This window comes from Vulpes vulpes, chromosome X, assembly GCF_048418805.1.
Source record: "Vulpes vulpes isolate BD-2025 chromosome X, VulVul3, whole genome shotgun sequence".
In the NCBI taxonomy this organism is placed as follows: domain Eukaryota; kingdom Metazoa; phylum Chordata; class Mammalia; order Carnivora; family Canidae; genus Vulpes; species Vulpes vulpes.
Genome location: NC_132796.1, coordinates 20,007 through 40,077, shown reverse-complemented (window position 1 = coordinate 40,077; position 20,071 = coordinate 20,007). Strand labels below are relative to the sequence as shown.

At 61.9% G+C, this 20,071-nt stretch overlaps 2 protein-coding genes across 9 annotated transcripts in view; one reads left to right on the top strand and one right to left on the bottom strand.

Moving 5' to 3' along the window:
• The window catches only part of LOC112908960 (cohesin subunit SA-2-like), a 43,711-nt gene extending 37,623 nt beyond the window's left edge, over positions 1-6,088 (bottom strand). For 4 of the 7 annotated variants that reach the window (XM_072743995.1, XM_072743997.1, XM_072743994.1 and 1 more), the window contains exons 1-2: positions 5,841-6,024; positions 5,077-5,140 (exon numbers count right to left, since the gene is read on the bottom strand). In XM_072743995.1, coding sequence (XP_072600096.1) covers positions 5,077-5,140; positions 5,841-5,845 — 69 coding nt within the window. In that variant the 5' untranslated portion in view covers positions 5,846-6,024. Of the gene's footprint in view, positions 1-5,076; positions 5,141-5,840 lie in introns of all 7 variants that reach the window. The other 3 variants (XR_011998220.1, XM_072743993.1, XM_072743996.1) reach the window with 2 other exon arrangements.
• A 3,170-nt stretch (positions 6,089-9,258) lies between these two features.
• The window catches only part of GTPBP6 (GTP binding protein 6 (putative)), a 13,393-nt gene continuing 2,580 nt past the window's right edge, over positions 9,259-20,071 (top strand). Inside the window, exons 1-7 of one of the 2 annotated variants that reach the window (XM_072744545.1) lie at positions 9,259-9,653; positions 14,540-14,677; positions 15,256-15,326; positions 15,490-15,617; positions 15,916-15,986; positions 16,628-16,786; positions 18,770-18,978. In XM_072744545.1, coding sequence (XP_072600646.1) covers positions 9,281-9,653; positions 14,540-14,677; positions 15,256-15,326; positions 15,490-15,617; positions 15,916-15,986; positions 16,628-16,786; positions 18,770-18,978 — 1,149 coding nt within the window. In that variant the 5' untranslated portion in view covers positions 9,259-9,280. Of the gene's footprint in view, positions 9,654-14,539; positions 14,678-15,255; positions 15,327-15,486; positions 15,618-15,915; positions 15,987-16,627; positions 16,787-18,769; positions 18,979-20,071 lie in introns of both variants that reach the window. The other variant, XM_072744544.1, reaches the window with a different exon arrangement.

The window sequence follows — 20,071 nt, the reverse complement described above, 5'->3', positions numbered from 1 at the left end:
ATACCTGCATCTACACTGGGCCAGAAACAGGGCAAGGTTGACTGTTTCTGTTCCACAAGGTACTGGAAGTCCTACCCCGTGGAACAAGGAGGGGAAGGAAATGAAAGGCATCAGACTCAGAAAGAAGGTATAAAATTATTCTGAGGCAATTTTGACACGATTGGCTATGTAGAAAAATCCCAAAGGACATACCAAACTCTCTCCTCAAATTCAAAAGTGAATTTAGCAAGGCCACAGGATACAAGGTCAGTATAATGAAATCAATCATATTTCGATAAACAAGCAATGAAAAATTGGACACCGAAAGTTTTAAAAAACAATACGTATTACGACAGCTCCTCAAAAACAAAATACTTAAGACATCAGCCTAACAAAATACGTGTAGGGTCTGTGTACTGAAAACTACAAGACTTTGATGAAAAAAAATCAAATAAGACCTTCAGAAACAGTGAGCTATACCATGTCCATGGAATGGAATGGGGACTGGGCCGCTCTGCGACAGCTGGGGACATCAATACGCCACTCTCAATAGGGACAGAACGACCAGACAGAAGACAAGTGAGGACGAAAAGGCCTTAAGAAACCAACTAGATCGGGATCCCTGGGTGGCGCAGCGGTTTGGCGCCTGCCTTTGGCCCAGGGCGCGATCCTGGAGACCCGGGATCGAATCCCACATCAGGCTCCCAGTGCATGGAGCCTGCTTCTCCCTCTGCCTGTGTCTCTGCCTCTCTCTCTCTCTCTGTGTGACTATCATAAATAAATAAAAATTAAAAAAAAAAAAAAAAGAAACCAACTAGATCTAAGACACATACACTGAGCCCTCCACCCAGCAACAGCCAGCACACACCTTCCACTCATGAGCACTTGGGACACTCCCCAGAACAGACCACTTGTTAGGTCGCAAATGAAGTCTTAACAGATTTCAAAAGACATAACATAGGAAGCATGTTCTCTGACCACGATGAAAGAAGTCAGAAGCCAGGAACAGAAGGAAACCTGGAAAATTCACAAATCTATGGAAATTAAAACACATACTACTGGGCAGGCCGGGTGGCTCAGCGGTTTAGCACTGCCTTCAGCTGAGGGCCTGATCCTGGAGACCCAGAATCGAGTCTCACATCGGGGTCCCTGCATGGAGCCTGCTCCTTCTTCTATCTCTGTCTCTGCCCCCTCGCCCTCTGTGTCCCTTATGAGTAAATAAGTAAAATCTTAAAATAAATAAATAAATAAAATAATAAAATAAAATAAAATAAAATAAAATAAAATAAAATAAAACACGTACTACTAAAGAATGAGTAGATCAGAGAAGAAATCACAAGGGCAATTAGAAAATACTTAGAGACAAAGGGAAATGAAAACACAACATCACTAAAACTTCCAGGACACTTGGGAAAGCAGTGCTAATGGGAAATTCATAGCTATAAATGCAGACACTGAAAACCGAGAAAGATCTCAGATCAACAAGGCAAGTAAGTTTACACGTTAAGGATCAAGAAAAAGGACAAAGTGAATCCAGAGCTTGCAGAAGGAAAGAGCTAATAAAGAATTAGAAGTGACGGATCCGTGGGTGGCGCAGTGGTTTAGCCCCTGCCTTCAGCCCAGGGCGTGATCCTGGAGACCGGGGATCGAGTCCCACGTCAGGCTCCCTGCATGGAGCCTGCTTCTCCCTCTGCCTGTGTCTCTGCCTCTCTCTCTCTCTCTCTCTCTGTGTCTCTCATGAATAAATAAATAAAATCCTAAAAAAAAATCAATAAATAAAAGACCTAGGAATTAGCTTAACCACGACGGTGAAAGACTTGGATAATGGAAAGTACAAGACATCGCTGGAAGAAATTAAAGAAGATATAGATAAATGGAAAAGCATCCCACGTTCATAGACCAGAAGACTTCCGAGTATTAAAAAGTGAACAGAACACAACATGATTTAGAGAGTCAGCAAAATCCCAATCAAGACCTCAGCATAAAATCCCTAGGTATTTGTGAGCTGGGTTTTTTCTTTTTTCTTTTTTTTGTGAGCTGGTCTAACATTTAAGTGGAAAGAAAGAGCAATGAGCACAGTGAAAACCATCTGCAAAAATCACTCACTAGGAGGATTCACACTAGCTAATTTCAGACTTTAGTGTAAAAGTATAGTAAGCAACCCTGTGTGGAAAAAGACAGTCCTGTACATCAGTGGAATAGGACACAGTCCACAAGGAGAACCACAAATACGGTCAACTGGCTTTTCATAAAAGCGCTAAAGCAACTCAGTGAATAAAGGATAATCTGCTTAAGTATCGTGCTGCACAACTGGACACCCGTATGAAAACGGTGACCTCCGGCCCACATCTTCCGGCTTACCCAAAAATCATCTCAAAATGGATTATGGACCTAAAAGCTTTATTTTATTATGCGTTTTTTAAAGATTTATTTATTCATTAGAGACATAGAGAGAGCAAGAGAGGCAGAGACAGGCAGAGGGAGAAGCAGGCTTCATGCAGGGAGCCCGACATGGGACTCAATCCCGGGCCTCCAGGACGACACCCCAGGCTGCAGGCGGCAGCTAAACCGCTGAGCCACGCGGGCCGCCCTGGGCCTAAAAGCTTTAAAACCATACAGCCTTCACAAGAAAAACAATGGAGGAAAAAATTCATTATCTGGCGTTAAAGTCCTTAGACCCATCACCAGAAACGCAATCCATCAAAGGAATGATTGATAAATTACGCTCTATCAATGGGATCCCTGGGTGGCGCAGCGGTTTGGCGCCTGCCTTTGGCCCAGGGCGTGATCCTGGACACCCGGGATCGAGTCCCACGTCGGGTTCCCGGTGCATGGAGCCTGCTTCTCCCTCTGCTTGTGTCTCTGCCTCTCTCTCTCTTTCTCTCTCTGTGTGTGACTATCATAAGTAAATAAACATTTAAAAAATTTAAAAAAAAAAAAAAACTGAAAACGCTTCCGCTGTAAGAGATACTGCGGACAGAAGGACAAGACAAGCCAGCGTCTGGGAGAAAATACTTGCAAAGCACAAATCTAATAAAGGACGTTTGGGATCCCTGGGTGGCGCAGCCGTTTGGCGCCTGCCTTTGGCCCAGGGCGCGATCCTGGAGACCCGGGATCGAATCCCACGTCAGGCTCCCGGTGCATGGAGCCTGCTTCTCTCTCTGCCTCTCTCTCTCTCTCTGACTATCATGAATAAATAAATAAAATCTTTAAAAAAAAAAAAAAAGGACGTTTCCTGATATTTTATTTTAAAGAATGCTCAAAAAAAAAAAAAGAATGCTCAAAACTCAACCAGGAATAAAACAGGTCAGTAAAAGTGACCCGTGAAAGATTCCTGCAGAGTCTTCAGCAGAAAGCACACGCCGACAGGACGACGCACGGGGAGGCGCTCGTGTCGGGTGCACACGGAATCCGCTTGGCCGCCGTGGGGGCCGCGAACATCCCGCGCGCTGAGGGTGCTGGCGGGGACGGTCCTAGCTGCCGGCGTGTGCGCCCGAGCAGGCTGCAAGGCAGTGCGGCGACTCTCGGCCGTGCAGAGCTCGTGCAGCAACGCTGCGCCCCTGCGTTCACCCGAGAGCGGGACACGGGCAGCGTGCGGGGGACCCAGGCAGGCAGCCTGGTGGCCACGAGGGCGGTGACCTCCCGAGGCGCCACCGTGCAGCCACATGTGGAACTACGTCGTCGTGCTGAGGACAGAAGCCCCACCAAACCCAAAGAGAAACGGAAAAGAACCGTGTAGTGCGTGAGCCCGTGTAGACAAAGCCCAGGCCGCGCTCACGGGGGCACAGTAGCGGGCACGCCCGTGACGAAGGCGGCAAGACAGAGCCCTTCGAGACTGGGGGGATGGCGGAGGTGCCACCGCCCTGACGGTGGTGATGGTCTCACGGTGTGGACCTAGTCACACCACACGCTTTCAGCACGTGTTGATTCCACATCAAGAATTTAGGGAAAAACATGCAATGAGCTTGAGTCTCCGTGGCAGGTACACGAGAGGACACGTCACGTCCGCGTGGAGGGGGCAGCAGGATCAAGGGAGGGGGAGCCGAGAGCAGCCCACGAAGTAGGCTCCGTGCCTGTGAGTCGGGCAGGAGCATCACCGGTGACTCCTCCTGGGGACACAGCTCCTGCCCCCGTTCACCCCAACCCTCAGCACCCCCCACGGCGTGGGATTCCGCACCCAACAGGCCCACAGCCTAACCCACGGGCCCGCCCGTGTGCCACACATGGACGCGGCAGGTTCTCATGGGTTTGGAGGCCACTGCTCATCACCCTCCACGCGGCAGCGCCCGTGCGACACCCAAATCATAGCCGGGCTGCTGTTTATTTTCATTCTGAAATCAGGAGCGATCAGAAAATAGCAATCTTGGGGCACCGGGGTGGCTCAGGGGTTGAGCGTCTGCCTTCGGCTCAGGGCGCGACCCTGGGGTCCCGGGATCCAGTCCCGCAGGGAGCCTGCTTGTCCCTCTGCCTGGGTGTCTGCCTCTCTCTCTGCATCTCTCAGGAATCAATAAATAAAATCTTAAAAAGAGAGAGAGAGAGAACAGTGATCTTACTGCGGTGCAGTCACAGCCTCAGGTGCTGGTAACGACCCAGCGACCGCTGGGGGTCAGCCCCACTCGGAACAGCCGCGGATGGGATTGCTGGCTCTGCAGTGGGGCTCGAACTCACGACCCTGAGATCAAGAGCCAGCCCGCTCCGCCAACGGAGCCTTAAAACTTTGTAAGACAATAAATATGATGTGAACGCGCTTCTCAATTAAGGTTTTGGGCATCTATCTGCGGGCGCAGACGAGCAGACACGCAGGTGCATACGTGCACTCAGGTGTGTGGTACAAAGAGAGCGGAAGGGGGCGCCTGGCTGCTCCACCGGGACAGCACGCCACCCTTCATCTCACGGTTGTGAGTTCGAGCCCCACATCGGGTGTAGACGTTACCTAAATAAAATAAAATAAAATAAAAATCCTGGACGAATGTTCACCAAAATCTTGGCAGTGACCCCTGTACAGTCAGATGACAAGGGCCGGGTACTGCCTTCCGTGCTCCCGTGTGCACACTGTCCGTGTAAACCCGGCCGCGCTCACGGCGCACGAGCACTTACCGACACAGCGTCCCGGCCGCCGCCACCGCAGACCGCCACCGCGTTCACCCTCTCTCGGCCAGACCTTCCACCAAGACACAAGAGAAGTCAGACGGTGGCCTGGAGCCCCTGGCGCCGCGGGCCGCCCCCCACACCCCCCGCGAGTCTGTCGGAGGCACACAGCGCGACTGCAAACACGGGGGTGCCAAGTAGCTCGTCTGCCACTCGCGTTCTGCAAATGGTTGTCGGCAGAGGGAATGAAGCAACAACCGCAGACAATGCCAAGGAATTGGGAGCGGCGGCTTAGCAAGGCGCGAGCTCCAGGGGTCCCCGTACTGCGAAGGGGGGAGGGAGGGGTGAATCACACCCCCGCCTCTGCCTGCTGCTAAGTCACCCTGCGGGGTCTGGGGCGTCTGAGCCCAGGATACACCTCAGCCCCCCGTCCGCGCTGCGTCTCCCAAGCGCGGATAGCGGACAATCGAGAACATGGAGCACTTTCAGATGCAGCCCAGCGCTCGGAGCTGCCTCCCCGCCGGCGTGCACAGCGCATCTGCCCCGGGCCCGTCCTCCCGTCTTCCCCACGCCCCCCCGCAGCCTCATCCCCATCGCTGCCCGTGGAGCACAAACAGGGGACCCTCGTGCGAGGGCTGCGTGGCCAGCGAGGTCCCCAGAGCGCTCTGCGTGCGCGAGGCTGCCAGGATCCGGGGCTCACTCGGGGGAACCGTCTGCCCTCGGCAGCGGCCATGAACACAAGGTCCACAGCAAAGCCCTAAAAAATGCGTTACCTCATTATGAAGCGTTAATCCTCGCGCGGCCCTCCCACGGCCACTGTTGGAGGCCGCCGGGCAGGCCGGCTCGGGGCGCGGGCGGGATGCAGCCGGGATGCGGCCGGGATGCGGCCGGGGCCCCCGAGAGGGCGCGTGCGGCGGGGAGCCAGAGCCCGGCCCGGCCCGCACACGCTCGCTGGCGCTTCTCCCCCAGCCACACGCTCCCCTCTCCCGAGGAGGCAGGGCTTGCGCGCGGGGACCTGCCCGGACCTCACGCCAGGTGGCGTTGCAGGACCAAGCGGGCTCCCGAGCGCTCTCCGCGGCCTGCCCTGCCCACGGGCCTCCGGGTCCCAGAGCCAGCTCCTGGGGGACCCACGACCCGGTGGCATTTCCCCGGAATCCCTCATCCCTGCAGGCCTGGAGCCGCGCGACAGGCCGGAGGGCTGGGGGACCCGCCCTGGAACACACACCTCGCGCTGCCTCGCTGCAAGTTTTAATCCCGTCTCTGTTCCATCCACACGGGGACGGGGACGGCACAGGGAAGGACGGCCCCGTCGGGGCTGAGTTTGCCCGTTTTCCGTGTGCCGAGGGACCAACGTCTCAGCTCAGTCCTGCTCAGCTTGCTCACGTGACTTGGGGCCGCGCGGACCACAGGCCTGCCCGGTGACACCGTGTCCGGGGTGCCCTAACTGCCCGCACGTAGGAACGGAGGTGCCGCCCGGGCTACGGCCCCCGTGGTCCCCAGGCGTCTGCCCCGTGCTACGTGTCACAGTGCGGAGCTTTCACATCCTCTCTCTAAACGGCAGAAAGGCCGCGGCATCCTGCACACACTTAAAAGGGAACGTTTCCACTAAAACTGCTCCTCTGTGAAAACAAGAACCCCCTCGTGACAGTGGGCACCCACGTGACCCTTTCAACACCGCGCGCGTTTGGATCTTCCCTGGAGACTATAAAGGAGAAGGGCCTGAAGGGGAGGCGCGCTCCTTTGGAACAGCCCTGCTCTCTGCCTGGACCCAGCGGACTCTGCAATCATGCTGCACAGCACTTACCTGCCACGTGCTGGTCCCCAAACAGGACCTGGGACCCCCAGGGCCACACGCAGGCCAGTGCCAGCACAGACTTCTCAACCCCGCCCAGGCCGGAGTCGAACCCCAAGCCGCACCGGGGATGCCCCAAGTCAGCATCCCACGCCCAAAGCAGAGTACAGGAGCCATACCCCCGTAGCAGTGATGGACTCAGACATGCCAGGAAAAATGAGACTCCTAGGGACTGGCTCAGATCCCCGAGGCAGGGTGTGGGGCCCCCAAGGCAGGGTTCCAGACTCCCAGGGATGGGACAAGATTCCCACGGCAGGGTTCAGGCCTCCGAGGCTCTGCTCATCCCCCCAAAGCAGGGTCACAGTCCTGGCTATGGAACCCCTGTGGCCAGGTCAGAATCTCCAAGGCAGACTTGCGGACCCCCATGGCTGGTTCAAAGCCCAGGGCCTGAACCTCTGAGGCCCGAACCCCCGGTGCCTCACCCAGATTACCAACGTAGACTTCATGACCCCCCAGGCTAAATTCGGAATCTCTAAGCAGTCCCCACTCCTCAGCCAGGCTCCAGATCCTATCTCAGACTTCAAGACCCCCGGGGAATGGTTCAGATGTGAAGCCAGGGAAGTGTCTGGGACCCCCAGGGCAGCACTTGCACCCCTTAAGGCAAGGTTCCAGATCCCTGGGGGCTTTCAGACCTGCAAGGCAGGATGTGGGACCCCCCGCTCCACGCAGGGCAGCACTTGGATGGATGTCCAAGGCAGGATGTGGGACCCCTGGGGGAGGATCCCTGCAGTGCAGGAGGTACGCACCCTAGGGCAGGATGGGGGACCCCCTGCTCCATGCAGGGCATCACTTGGATGGATGTCCAAGGCAGGATGGGATGTGGGACCCCTGGGGGAGGATATGAGAATCCCTTCCCCATGGGACCTGCAGTGCACCCTAGAGCAGGATGGGGGACCCCCCCTCCACCAAGGGCAGCACTTGGATGGCCCAAGGCAGGATGTGGGATCCCTGGGGGAGGACCCCTGCAGTGCAGGAGGTATGCACCCTAGGGCAGGATGGGGGACCCCCCGCTCCACGCAGGGCATCACTTGGATGGATGTCCCAGGCAGGATGTGACCCCTGGGGCAGGATATGAGGACCCCCCCCAGGGGACCTGAAATGGAGGATGTATGCACCCTAGGGCAGGATGTGGGACCCCCACCCCATCCAGGGCAGCACTTGGATAGATGTCCAAGGCAGGATGGCATGTGGGAACCCTGGGGGAGGATATGAGAATCCCTTCCCCATGGGACCTGCAGTGCACCCTAGAGCAGGATGCGGGACCCCCCTTCCACCAAAGGCAGCACTTGGATGCCCAAGGCAGGATGTGGGATCCCTGGAGCAGGATATGAGGGCCCCCCAGGGGACCTGCAGTGCAGGAGGTATGCACCCTAGAGCAGGATGGGGGACCCCACTTCCACCAAGGGCAGCACTTGGATGCCCAAGGCAGGATGTGGGATCCCTGGGGCAGGATATGAGGACCCTCCAGGGGTACCTGCAGTGCAGGAGGTACGCACCCTAGGGCCGGATGGGGGACCCCCCTCCACCAAGGGCATCACTTGGATGTCCCAGGCAGGATGTGACCCCTGGGGCAGGATATGAGGACCCCTCGGGGGACCTGCAGTGCAGGAGGTACGCACCCTAGGGCCGGATGGGGGACCCCCCTCCACCAAGGGCATCACTTGGATGTCCCAGGCAGGATGTGACCCCTGGGGCAGGATATGAGGACCCCCCCGGGGGACCTGCAGTGCAGGAGATACGCACCCTAGGGCCGGATGGGGGACCCCCCTCCACCAAGGGCATCACTTGGATGTCCCAGGCAGGATGTGACCCCTGGGGCAGGATATGAGGACCCCCCCGGGGGACCTGCAGTGCAGGAGATACGCACCCTAGGGCCGGATGGGGGACACCCCCTCCACCAAGGGCATCACTTGGATGCCCAAGGCAGGATATGACCCCTGGGGCAGGATATGAGGACCCCCCGGGGGACCTGCAGTGCAGGAGGTACGCACCCTAGGGCCGGATGGGGGACCCCCCCCCCAGCCAGGGCATCACTTGGACGGATGTCCACGGCAGTAGGTGGGACCCCCTCCACCCAGGGCAGCACTCGCCCCCCGCGGAGGCTCGGGGACCCCGGGGACGGGAAGGGGGCGAGGGGGACGCGTGCGGGGAGCCCCGGGCGGGCCGCACTACCTGGCGCGGGCGTCCGCCGAGAGCCGGCCCCGCGAGCCGAGCTCCGCCTGCCGGCGGCATCCCAAGCCCCGCCCGCCCGCGACCGCGCACCAATCAGGAGGCGGCGGGCACGTGACGCCCGGCGCCCAATGGGGAGTGCGCGGGAGCACGCCCCCGGAGCCCCGCCCCCGCCGCGCGAGCGACCGCGGGATGTGGGCCTTGCGGGCCGCCGTCCGCCCGGGGCTGGGGCTCTGGCGACTAGCTCGCGGCCGCCGGCTTCCGGGAGCCGCGCCACCGCCGCCGCCGCCGCCGCCCGCCTGCCCGGAGCGCGCGCTCGCCGCCTTCGGCCCCGGGGGCGTCAAGGGGCGAGGCGGTGAAGGCTGGGGCCGGCGGGACGATGATGGCCCGAGAAGCCGAGCGGGAGAGCAGGAGGAGGAGGAGGAGGACCCAGGTGACGCGGAGCAAGAAGAGGAGGAGGAAGCGCTCCTGAGGACGGAGCCTTTGCTGCCGCTGGGGACCCAGCGCGTGTGCCTGATCCACCCTGAGGTCAAGCGGGGACCCGAGAAGCCGAAGCTGACTCGAGGTGACCCGCTGCGGCGCAGGGGCGGGGGGAGGGCGAGGACGCGGGGACGCCAGGCTTCGGGGGCGGGGATTCCGGGGGCGGGGCCTGGAGCATGAGGCGGGGCTCCGAGGGCTGAGGGGGCGGGGCCGGGAGCAGGAGGCGGGGCTCCGAGGGCTGAGGGGGCGGGGCCGGGAGCAGGAGGCGGGGCTCCGAGGGCTGGAGTGGGCGGTGGGGACTCCGGGGGCGGGGCCGGGAGCAGGAGGCAGGGCTCCGAGGGCTAAGGGGGCGGGGCCGGGAGCAGGAGGCGGGGCTCCGAGGGCTGGAGTGGGCGGTGGGGACTCCTGGGGCGGGGCCGGGAGCAGCAGGCGGGGCTCCGAGGGCTGAGGGGGCGGGGCCGGGAGCATGAGGCGGGGCTCCGAGGGCTGGAGTGGGCGGTGGGGACTCTGGGGGCGGGGCCGGGAGCAGGGGGCGGGGCTCCGAGGGCTGAGGGGGCGGGGCCGGGAGCAGGAGGCGGGGCTCCGAGGGCTGGAGTGGGCGGTGGGGACTCCGGGGGCGGGGCCGGGAGCAGGAGGCAGGGCTCCGAGGGCTGGAGTGGGCGGTGGGGACTCCGGGGGCGGGGCCGGGAGCAGGGGGCGGGGCTCCGAGGGCTGGAGTGGGCGGTGGGGACTCCGGGGGCGGGGCCTGGAGCATGAGGCGGGGCTCCGAGGGCTGAGGGGGCGGGGCCGGGAGCAGGGGGCGGGGCTCTGAGGGCTGAGGGGGCGGGGCCGGGAGCAGGGGGCGGGGCTCCGAGGGCTGGATTTGAGGGGGCGGGGCTCCGAGGATCACCCTGAAAGCATCCCGCCATCCCCCCAGAGCTGCCCTGGGTCGGCTGGAAGCTGCCCACCCCCTGCCCCGGGACCCCCCCTCCCTGGGGCATATAAGTGCTGTGACCTTCCTGCTCCCCATCTCCACAGGAAGAATCTAACAACTGTAGAGCCTGTGCACGGCCAGGGTGTGTGTGTGTCAGCGGGTCTGCGAGCGTGTGAGCCTGAGTGTGAGCTGGCATATACTCTCATCACGTCCCTTGAACCCTAAGGGTCGCGCCACTGGTGTCACCGTGCACACACGGTACAGCTACAGACCGGCGGCTGCCCGGCCTTGCCCTTGCCCTTGCCAGGCCCCGTCCCTGGGGCAGGGGCACCCTCCGCCCTCCCGTGACTCCCCTGACGCAGGCTCGGGGCGCCGCTGGCACAGGCAGGGAGCTGCCCCCTTGGCCGGCGACAGGGGGTGGGGACCCCGCAGGGTGGTCCTGGATGCTCTGGGATGACCAGAGGATGCGGGAGGATGAGGTCCTCCAAGGACCTCGCCCCGGGGCCTGCTGGCTGCTGGCTGCGGAGGGGGAGGCCGCGGAGAGCCCAGTCCCCAGCGGTGACACAGGCACAGGTGTGAGGCTCGCGTGAGGCCAGGGCGCAACCACACTGGCTTTGAGCAGAACAGGGACCCCACAGGGTGGGGGTGCAGTTTATCCTGCCCCTCCCCCCAAATGCCCTCCCCCTCCTGTTCTTCAGCCTCTCCCTCCACCTCTACTCCTCTCCTCTACTCCCTCCCCCTCTGCCTCTCCTCCCTGCCCCTCTGCCTCTCCTCCCCCTCCCCATCCTCCTCCCCCCTCCTCCCCCTTCCTGCTCCTCCCCTCCCTCTCCTTTCCCTTCACATCCCTTCTCCCTCCGCTCCTTCAATCCCTCCGCCTCTCCCTCCTCCCCTCCTCCTCCCATCTCCTCCACACCTTCCTGCTCCATAGAGACCTTCCCCGAACTCTATGTAATTCTCGGTAACGTAGAATTCACCATTTCGTGGGCAGGTTCAGTAGCACTTAGTACGTCCACAGTGCTGGGCGGCCTTCACCGCTGTGCAGGTTACACTCGTCACCCGGGAAGGAGACCCCGTCCCACTAACAGCGGCCACTCTCCGCAGCGTGCCTGCCCAGCCCCTCACAGCCCTGAATGTGCTTTGCGTCTCTGTGAACTTGCTTCTTCTGCACGAGCTGTGGAAGTGTTTTGTTCCTTTTTTCTTTTTTTTTTCTTTTTTTTGCTCAAAGGCTTTTTTTTCATGCAGCTGCAGATTCGCAGAGGGTTCCCACATAGGTCGTGTCCCACTGCTCAGCATCGTGTGTCACCGGCATCCCCACCACACTGGGAGGCGTGTTCCAGTGCAGGAACCTACATGAACATGCAGCCGTGCCCAGAGGCCGCGGCTTGGTCACCTTTGGCTCTGGGTGTTGGACGTTCTGTGGGTCTGGACAGGGTGCCATGCCACTCGCCCACTGTACGGGGTCACATAGGGTAGTTCCACGGCCACACCAGTCCGCCCTCCACCCCACCCCCACCCCGGCAACGACAGCTCTCTACCATGTGCTTCGTCTTGCTTTTTCCAGGATGTCGTAGTTAGACTCGTGCACCGCGCAGCCTTTGCAGACCAACTCGTGCATCTGAGGTTCCTACGTGACTTTGTGGCTTGACAGCTGACTTGTTCAGTGCTGATGACACTGTCATATCCGCATGGGCCCCGGTTCCTTTATCCATCCACCTGCTGGGGACACATGGGTCCTTCCAAGCGGCTGTAAACATCTTTCTGCAGGTTGTGTGGGGACACGTGGTTTTGGTTCACTTGGATGAACCCCAGGGAACGTGACCGCTGGACCCTACGAGCATATTTAGGTTTGGGTTGTTGTTGATGTGGTTTATGGTTTTATTTACCTCAGAGAGAGAGAGAGAGAGCAAGAGACAGAGCACAAGCGAGAAAGAGGGAGGGGCAGAGTCCCACTGAGCAGGGAGCCCGACGCGGGGCTGGACGCTAGGGTCGTGACCTGAGCTGAAGGCAGGTGCCCCACGCCTGTGTTAAGTGTTGTAAGAAGCCTCCAAGGTGCTTTCCCAGCGGTGGCACCGCTCTGCATTCCCGTGAGCAGCCATGGAGACGTCGTGTCTGCACGTCCCCGCAGGCCTGCACGTGCTGCGTTAGGGCCCGGCTCACGGCCGCGTGCTGGGCTCTCGTTCCAGTTTGCATTGCTCCCCCGCTGAGCGTGTCTTCTTCCCAGCTTGGCGTGTCCGCAGGTCCTGTGGTGACGTCTGTGACAGGTCTCCAGCCCCATTTTTAATCAAGTTCTCTCTTACCGCCGAGCCTCCGGAGTCTTTCATACGTTGTGGAGACTGGTCATTTCTCAGATGTTTTTTTACAAACGTCTCGCTCTGGTCTGTGGCCTGACTCTTCCTTCCGGGTGCGGACGTCTGTCATTGTCACTCGTCCTCGCATCCGCAGGCTTAGAGATTGTGGGCTCAGCCTTAGTGGCCCTCTCCGAAGCCCGTCAGAGGCAGTCTTCACTGCTAACGCGTGTTCTGACCGCTAGCCGGCATCTGCCTTCCGTTCTCTCCCGGCCTGTGTGTCTGTCTGTTTACGCCGTGTGTTCTTGTGTGCTCCTTTTTTTTTTTTTAAGATTTTATTTTTTCATGAGAGAGAGAGGGGCAGAGGCAGAGGGAGAAGCAGGCTGCATGCAGGGAGCCCGATGTGGGACCCGATCCCGGGACCTCAGGATCATGCTCCCAACTGCTGAGCCACCCAGGCATCCCGTCTTGTGTCACGGCCCTTAGCACATCGATCACAGTCGCTTCAGGTTCCCCATCTGATGAATCCAGCAGCCCTGCCGCTGTCGGACTCTGGTTCTGATGCTGCTCTGTGTCTTCACGTTGCGCGTTTTCCTCGTGGCGAGCCCTGTGATTCCTGCCTGGTGGGCGGGCATGAGGCGCGGGCCGAGGAACTGCCGTCCGTGGGCCTGCGGTGCTGTGCTGGTGACATGCGGGCGGGGAAGCACTCGGTAGCCCCAGTCCCCAGTGCACCCGTGCCTCTGAGCTGTGGACTGCAGCACCGTTTCTCGGCGTTGGCTTCCCCACGGGGGCCTGAGGCCTGGAGTTGAGGGGTCCCACGTGGCATTCTGAGCAGCCCCCAGACGGCGGCCCGTGGCAGTGGCCTGAAGGCACTTGACCCCAGCAGGAGGTTGTGGGAAGCTGCACCGTGATCCACGATAGAGTGGGGGACCTGGGCCCCCGCGGATGTCGGGGCAGACAGCACGGGTGTGGTGTGTCAGTGGGCCACGCGTGATGGTGAAGGAGGGACGTCCAGGTGGTCCCGCACACCTGACCTGAGCAGCCACAGGGTGGGGGTGAGAAGGACCAGCTCCGTCCATCAGCAGTCAAAGCTGAGGACACTGTGCCTCCTCTCAGCCCAGAGGATGGGGACCCCGTCCCCCCGGAGCAGAGCCTGGGGCCGCCCCTGGCCTCCGACCCCCACCGCCCTCTCATGCACATCCCCACCCGGCCTGTTTCCTCCCTGTCCCTGTCCTTGGGGGATGACCGCCCACCGCCGGTGATGCTCCTAGAACCTGCTGTGGACCCCCTCCTGTAGGGCCGGCCTTGAGGACCCAAGTGTCATCCCGTGTGCCCTGAGCAGTGCCTCTTCCTGTGCCACATTGGCACCAGGCCCCGGGGACGCCCACTCCTTCCCTCGGGGGCTCACTGCGGGGGAAGCGGCGGGTCCCCTGGGCCCTCAGGGGCCGCCACGCAGGACATGCCATCTGCTGGGTCACAACAGTCCCTGGGGCCTCACTGAGCAGACGTCCCGTTATGTGCAAGCCCCAGGTCCCACGTAAGGAGGGGCCGTCCTTCCCGTCCCTGCCTGTCGTCCCTCCTGCTGGTCTGCGTGGAACAGCACAGCCGTGTGTGGGAACAGGCCTCCCTGGGGGCCTTCTGGGGCCCTCTGCACACCGCAGGAGCCCTCCCAGCCGAGGGACATGGGCCGGGGCATGCTGGGCAGGGTTGGACGGGGCCCGGGCCGACCCCACAGGGACGCCCCCCTCACCCCGGCCCTGTGTGTCCCCACAGCTGAGTGGCAGGTGGCGGAGGCGGAAGCCCTCGTGCACACGCTGGACGGCTGGTCGGTGGTGGAGAGCATGGTGGTGCCCAGCAAATCGCCAGACGGGAAGCTCATCTTTGGCAAAGGGACCTTGGAGCACCTGACGGGTGGGTCCCTGTCCCCGTCCCCGTCCCCGTCCCCGTCCCTGTCCATCTCCTCCGTTGCTCCCTCCGTCTGCACAGAAGCAGCAGCAGTGGGCGCTCCGTGTGGACAGCCCCTCGGGGACTCATGTCCGACATGGGAAAGCCACGTGTCCCTCTCAGAACCCACTCTGTGCCCGTTGGTGCCATCGGGGCAGTTATGACTCGGGTGGGAACCGCCCCGCGGCCCCAGCCCTCCCTCCCTGCAGACACAGTGCTGCAAGGGACCCCGAGGGTCTGCAGCCCCAGCCGCCCTCCAGCGCACGGCAGGAGCAGCGGGCCGCCCCACAGACGTGCCGCCCATCCGTGTCACCCCAGCCCTCAGGCCCGTTCAGGCCCCTGAGGCTGCGCCACCTCCATGCGTGTGCAGACCCACAGCCCTGAAGGCGGCTCCAGTCCTCCCCTCGACCCCTGTCCTGCACACCTGATTCCCCAGCACGCGCTCAGGGACGGGGGTGTCCCCTGAACACGGCCAGCGGAACCCCAGGTCGGTTCCACGACAGAGTGTGTGGAGCAGGGGCGTCTGAGGCACTTGTTCTTCTCAGAGAAAATCAGGGGGACTCCAGAGATCACGGCGGTCTTCCTGAACGTGGAGCGGCTGGCCGCGCCTACCAAGGTACTGCAGAGTCCTGTGGTCTCCGGTGTGGGCCGACGGAGCCGGGCCAGCGTCCTGCGGGAACGGGACCTCCGGGCACACGGGATCCCACACGGCGTGCCGCCCGCCCCCGTCGCCAGGCTGCCCCGGCCCATGCCTTCACCCCCGTCTCCCTTTCCAGAAGGAACTGGAGGCTGCCTGGGGCGTGCAGGTGTGCGACCGGTTCACGGTGGTGCTTCACATCTTCCGCTGCAACGCACGGACCAAGGAGGCACGGCTGCAAGTGGCGCTGGCGGAGCTGCCCCTGCTCAGGTAGGGGCCACCGCACTGCCGCTCCTCGCGCTCCTGTCTTGGACGGTCACCCGGGGCGTGGTAGACGCAGAACACGGCCTGGCCCCGGCCTGTAGACCGCGTGGCTCCCATGCTGCGCCCCGGCCAGGGCTCGGCGGCCCACTGTGGCCCCTCAAGGTGCTGAAGGCCCTGGCAGGAGGAAAGGCCACCCTGCCTTCTCGTTGCCACCCTCACTTCCAGGTGTTGGCGCCTGCTGTGCTCTCCTAGGCGGGCACGCGTGTGTGCGGCCGCGTGCTGAGATGCCCCCTTGCCACGGCAGGTCCCGCTTGAAAACCAGCATGGCCCTCCCGGACGGACGAGGACGGGGCTCGCGCTACATCATGGGCTCAGGTAATGTGTGAGATCCGTAGCACGGGGCACTCCAGATGGAGGCTGTCACGGCAGCCGTCCTCCCCTCGGAAGGGGACAACGTCGCTGGAAACCCCCGGGGGGCAGGGGCTGCATGTGGGCCTCGTGTGTGGTCACATCTGAACCAGCTGCGACGTCCAGGTGCTTTTTGGCGGCAGCGGCTCCTCCTCTGTCTCCTCCGAGGACCCCTGTCGTTGACGTAGGGCCACCTCGTGCAGGACGAGCTCATCTCAGAGCCTTAACCAGCTAGGGGCGCCCAGACCCTACTGTGAAATGAGGTCGTGTTCGCAGGTCCTGGGGTGAGGATGTGCGTGTCTCTCCCAGGGCCCGCTCCGGCAGCTGTGGGTATCGCAGGGGCGCTCCTTCCCAGGCTCCCCCTCGCTCCCAGACCCAGGGGAGCCCCGCTGACCTCAGGGCACGAGGCCACAGGTGCAGCGGCCCTCGCTGGGCAGAGCCACGGTGCAGGTGGGAAGGCGCTGGGGCCGCGGCTGCGTGCAGAGCAGGTCGGGGGGCCCAGCGAGGCGATGCCCGAGCGCCTCCCGCACAGGGAGCCCAGTGGCACACAGCGCTCTCCGTGCCTCCTGCCCCCTGTGCTCACGGCCTCGCCACGTCCGTGTTTCTAGGGGAATCCTTCGTGCAGGTGCAGCAGCGCCTCCTGAAGGACCAGGAAATGAAGATCCGGAAGGCCCTGGAGAGGCTGAGGAACAAGAGGCGTCTCCTGGGGAGGCAGCGCCGGCGGCAGGAGTTCCCCGTCATCTCCGTGGTGGGGTACACCAACTGCGGTGAGCGTGGCTCCGGGAGTGAGACACCGGGCACCCCGCTGGCTAAGGCCGCGAGACCAGGGACTCGGGTCAGCACGTGCCGAGCAGAGGTGGCCGGCGTGGCTGTGTCCCAGGGTGTTCCGGCGCCCACGGCCCGCACCCTGCGTGTCACTCTCGTGGTGCTCGGGTGCTGGACGGCGCACTGGACTGCCGCCTCTCGCCGCTGCTCTGTAGACTCAGAGATGAGAGGAAACGTGGTGTCTTGGAGCTCGTGTCCGGTAGACCTGCCCGGACTAACTATAAAGCAGTTCAGGTCGTGTCCAGTAAGACCCTGTGGTGTGTTCGGGGTTCAGGTTCCCGTGCGGGTCACCGTGATTGTGTGCGGGACGCTGAGCGGGGTTTCCTCCGTCCTGAAGCCCTGAGCTCACGGTCACGCTCCCATAAAGGGAAAGCACGGGAGGCTCGCCCCTTCGTGTCGAGGTACACCCGCCATCCCGTGCTGCACTGCTGGAAGCGGCAGTGCACTCGCGTGTGCTCCGAACCCCACGTGAGGTCAGCAGCTCCCTGACCTGGGGGGGTAAGGTACCCAGAACCGCCCCACCTGGGAGGTGCAGTGCGCCCACGTGTGCTCCGAACTCCACGCGAAGTCAGCAGCTCCCTGACCTGGGGGGGGGAAGGTCCCCAGAACCGCCCCACCTGGGAGGTGTAGTGCACCTGCGTGTGCTCCGAACCCCACGCGAGGTCACCAGCCCCCTGATCTGGGGGGGAAAGGTCCCCAGAACCGCCCCACCTGGGAGGTGCAGTGCACCTGCGTGTGCTCCGAACCCCACGCGAGGTCAGCAGCTCCCTGACCTGGTGGGGGGAAGATCCCCAGAACCGCCCCACCTGGGAGGTGCAGTGCACTGCATGTGCTCCGAACCCCACACGAGGTCAGCAGCCCCCTGATCTGGGGGGGAAAGGTCCCCAGAACTGCCCCACCTGGGAGGTGCAGTGCACCTGCATGTGCTCCGAACCCCACGCGAGGTCAGCAGCTCCCTGACCTGGGGGGGGGAAGGTCCCCAGAACCGCCCCACCTGGGAGGTGCAGTGCACCTGCATGTGCTCCGAACCCCACGCGAGGTCAGCAGCCCCCTGATCTGAGGAGGAAAGGTCCCCAGAACCGCCCCACCTGGGAGGTGCAGTGCACCTGCGTGTGCTCCGAACCCCACACGAGGTCAGCAGCTCCCTAACCTGGGCGGTCCCCAGAACCGCCCCACCTGAAACGGGAAGCTGTGGGTACTCGTAGGATTTACGAGATCCTGTTTGCAAAGGTGTAGGTTCACGTGTGCTGGGGATGCAGAGTCCTCTGCGTGGCTGCGTGGGGGGCGGGGCAGGTGTCAGGGAGGTGTCGGGGGTGAGTCTGGGGTGCATGGGGCAGGGGTGTCAGGGTGTGTCAGGCAGTGACTGGGGCCTTTGGCAGTGGCTGACAGAGGTCACACAGGGTAGGGGCCCCACTTCCTCCATCACCCTGTCTATACGGACACCCACCCCCTCACCCTGTACCCGCCCCACTCCATCACCTTTCCCTATGCAGGTAGTCACTACATCTTAGGCACAAAGCACCGGCCGCATCTATGTGGGCACAAATCACCTATCACTCACATGCAAATGTGAGCACCTGTCTACACTGTTGCCTTTGTTGGCGCAGGTACCCAGCCCCCCGCAGGTTCACACACATCAGCACCCTGTCTACACCATCACTCTGCTGTGTGTAGGCACTCGTACCCCAGAGCCTGGCCCTCTCGACCCGCGAGCACGACGGGCAGCACCATCCTCCTTTCGACCATATGGGGCATCCCAAGGGTCCTACTGAGACCTAGGAGCTCAGAGACCTTACGGACCACGGGCACCCCCTCTGCAGAGGCACGTGGATTGGACGTGGCGCCGCCCACGGTGCGACAGTAGATAGTAGGACACACGGGAGGGGGCCTTTCAGGCAGCATGTCCCCTGGGGCCCACCTTCTAGGGAAAACCACGCTGATCAAGGCCCTGACAGGCGATGATGCGGTGCAGCCCCGGGATCAGCTGTTTGCGACGCTGGACATCACAGCCCATGCTGGGTGGCTGCCCTCCCGCGTGGCTGTCATCTACATGGACACCATCGGCTTTCTCTCCCAGCTGCCCCACAGCCTCATCGAGTCCTTCTCCGCCACCCTGGAAGACGTGGCTCGTTCGGTGAGTGCGGGATGCTCTTACCTAAGAGACCTGCGTTATCTGGGGCTGGTCCCCTCGCACATGACACAACGTAGAGACTCGATTCCGATTCCAGCAGGACGCAGGGACTAGGTCTCCTCACACCTGATACAATGTGGGGGCTTGATCCCTTCACACATGACACGACCCCGGGGACCGGATTCCCTCACACATGACACAACTCTGGGGACCAGATTCCCTCACACACACTGCACCCCGGGACCGATTCCCTCACACATGACACGACCCCGGGGACCAGATTCCCTCACACACACTACACCCTGGGACCGATCCCCTCACACATGACGTGACCCCGGGGACCGGATTCCCTCACCACATTGCACCCCAGGACCGATCCCCTCACACATGACATGACCCCGGGGACCGATCCCCTCACACATGACACAACTCTGGGGACCAGATTCCCTCACACACACTACACCCTGGGACCGATCCCCTCACACATGACATGACCCCAGGGACCGGATTCCCTCACCACATTGCACCCCGGGACCGATCCCCTCACACATGACACGACCCCGGGGACCGATCCCCTCACACATGACACAACTCTGGGGACCAGGTTCCCTCACACACACTGCACCCTGGGACCGATCCCCTCACACATGACAAGACCACGGGGAACGGATTCCCTCACACATGACACAACTCTGGGGACCAGGTTCCCTCACACACACTACACCCTGGGACCGATCCCCTCACACATGACATGACCCTGGGGACCGGATTCCCTCACCACATTGCACCCCGGGACCGATCCCCTCACACATGACACGACCCCGGGGACCGATCCCCTCACACATGACACAACTCTGGGGACCGGATTCCCTCACACACACTGCACCCCGGGACCGATCCCCTCACACGTGACACAACCCCGGGGACCGATCCCCTCACACACCACCCCCTCATGAAGCTAGTGCCTAACCCACCCTGAGCAGGAGCCCTTCCTAGTGACCTCTTCCAAGACTAATTCCAGAAGGAGGTGGAGCCGCTGTGCAGGGAGCGGGTGATGGCGCCTCCGCCCCTCGGTCAGCCTGTGCACGCAGGTTTG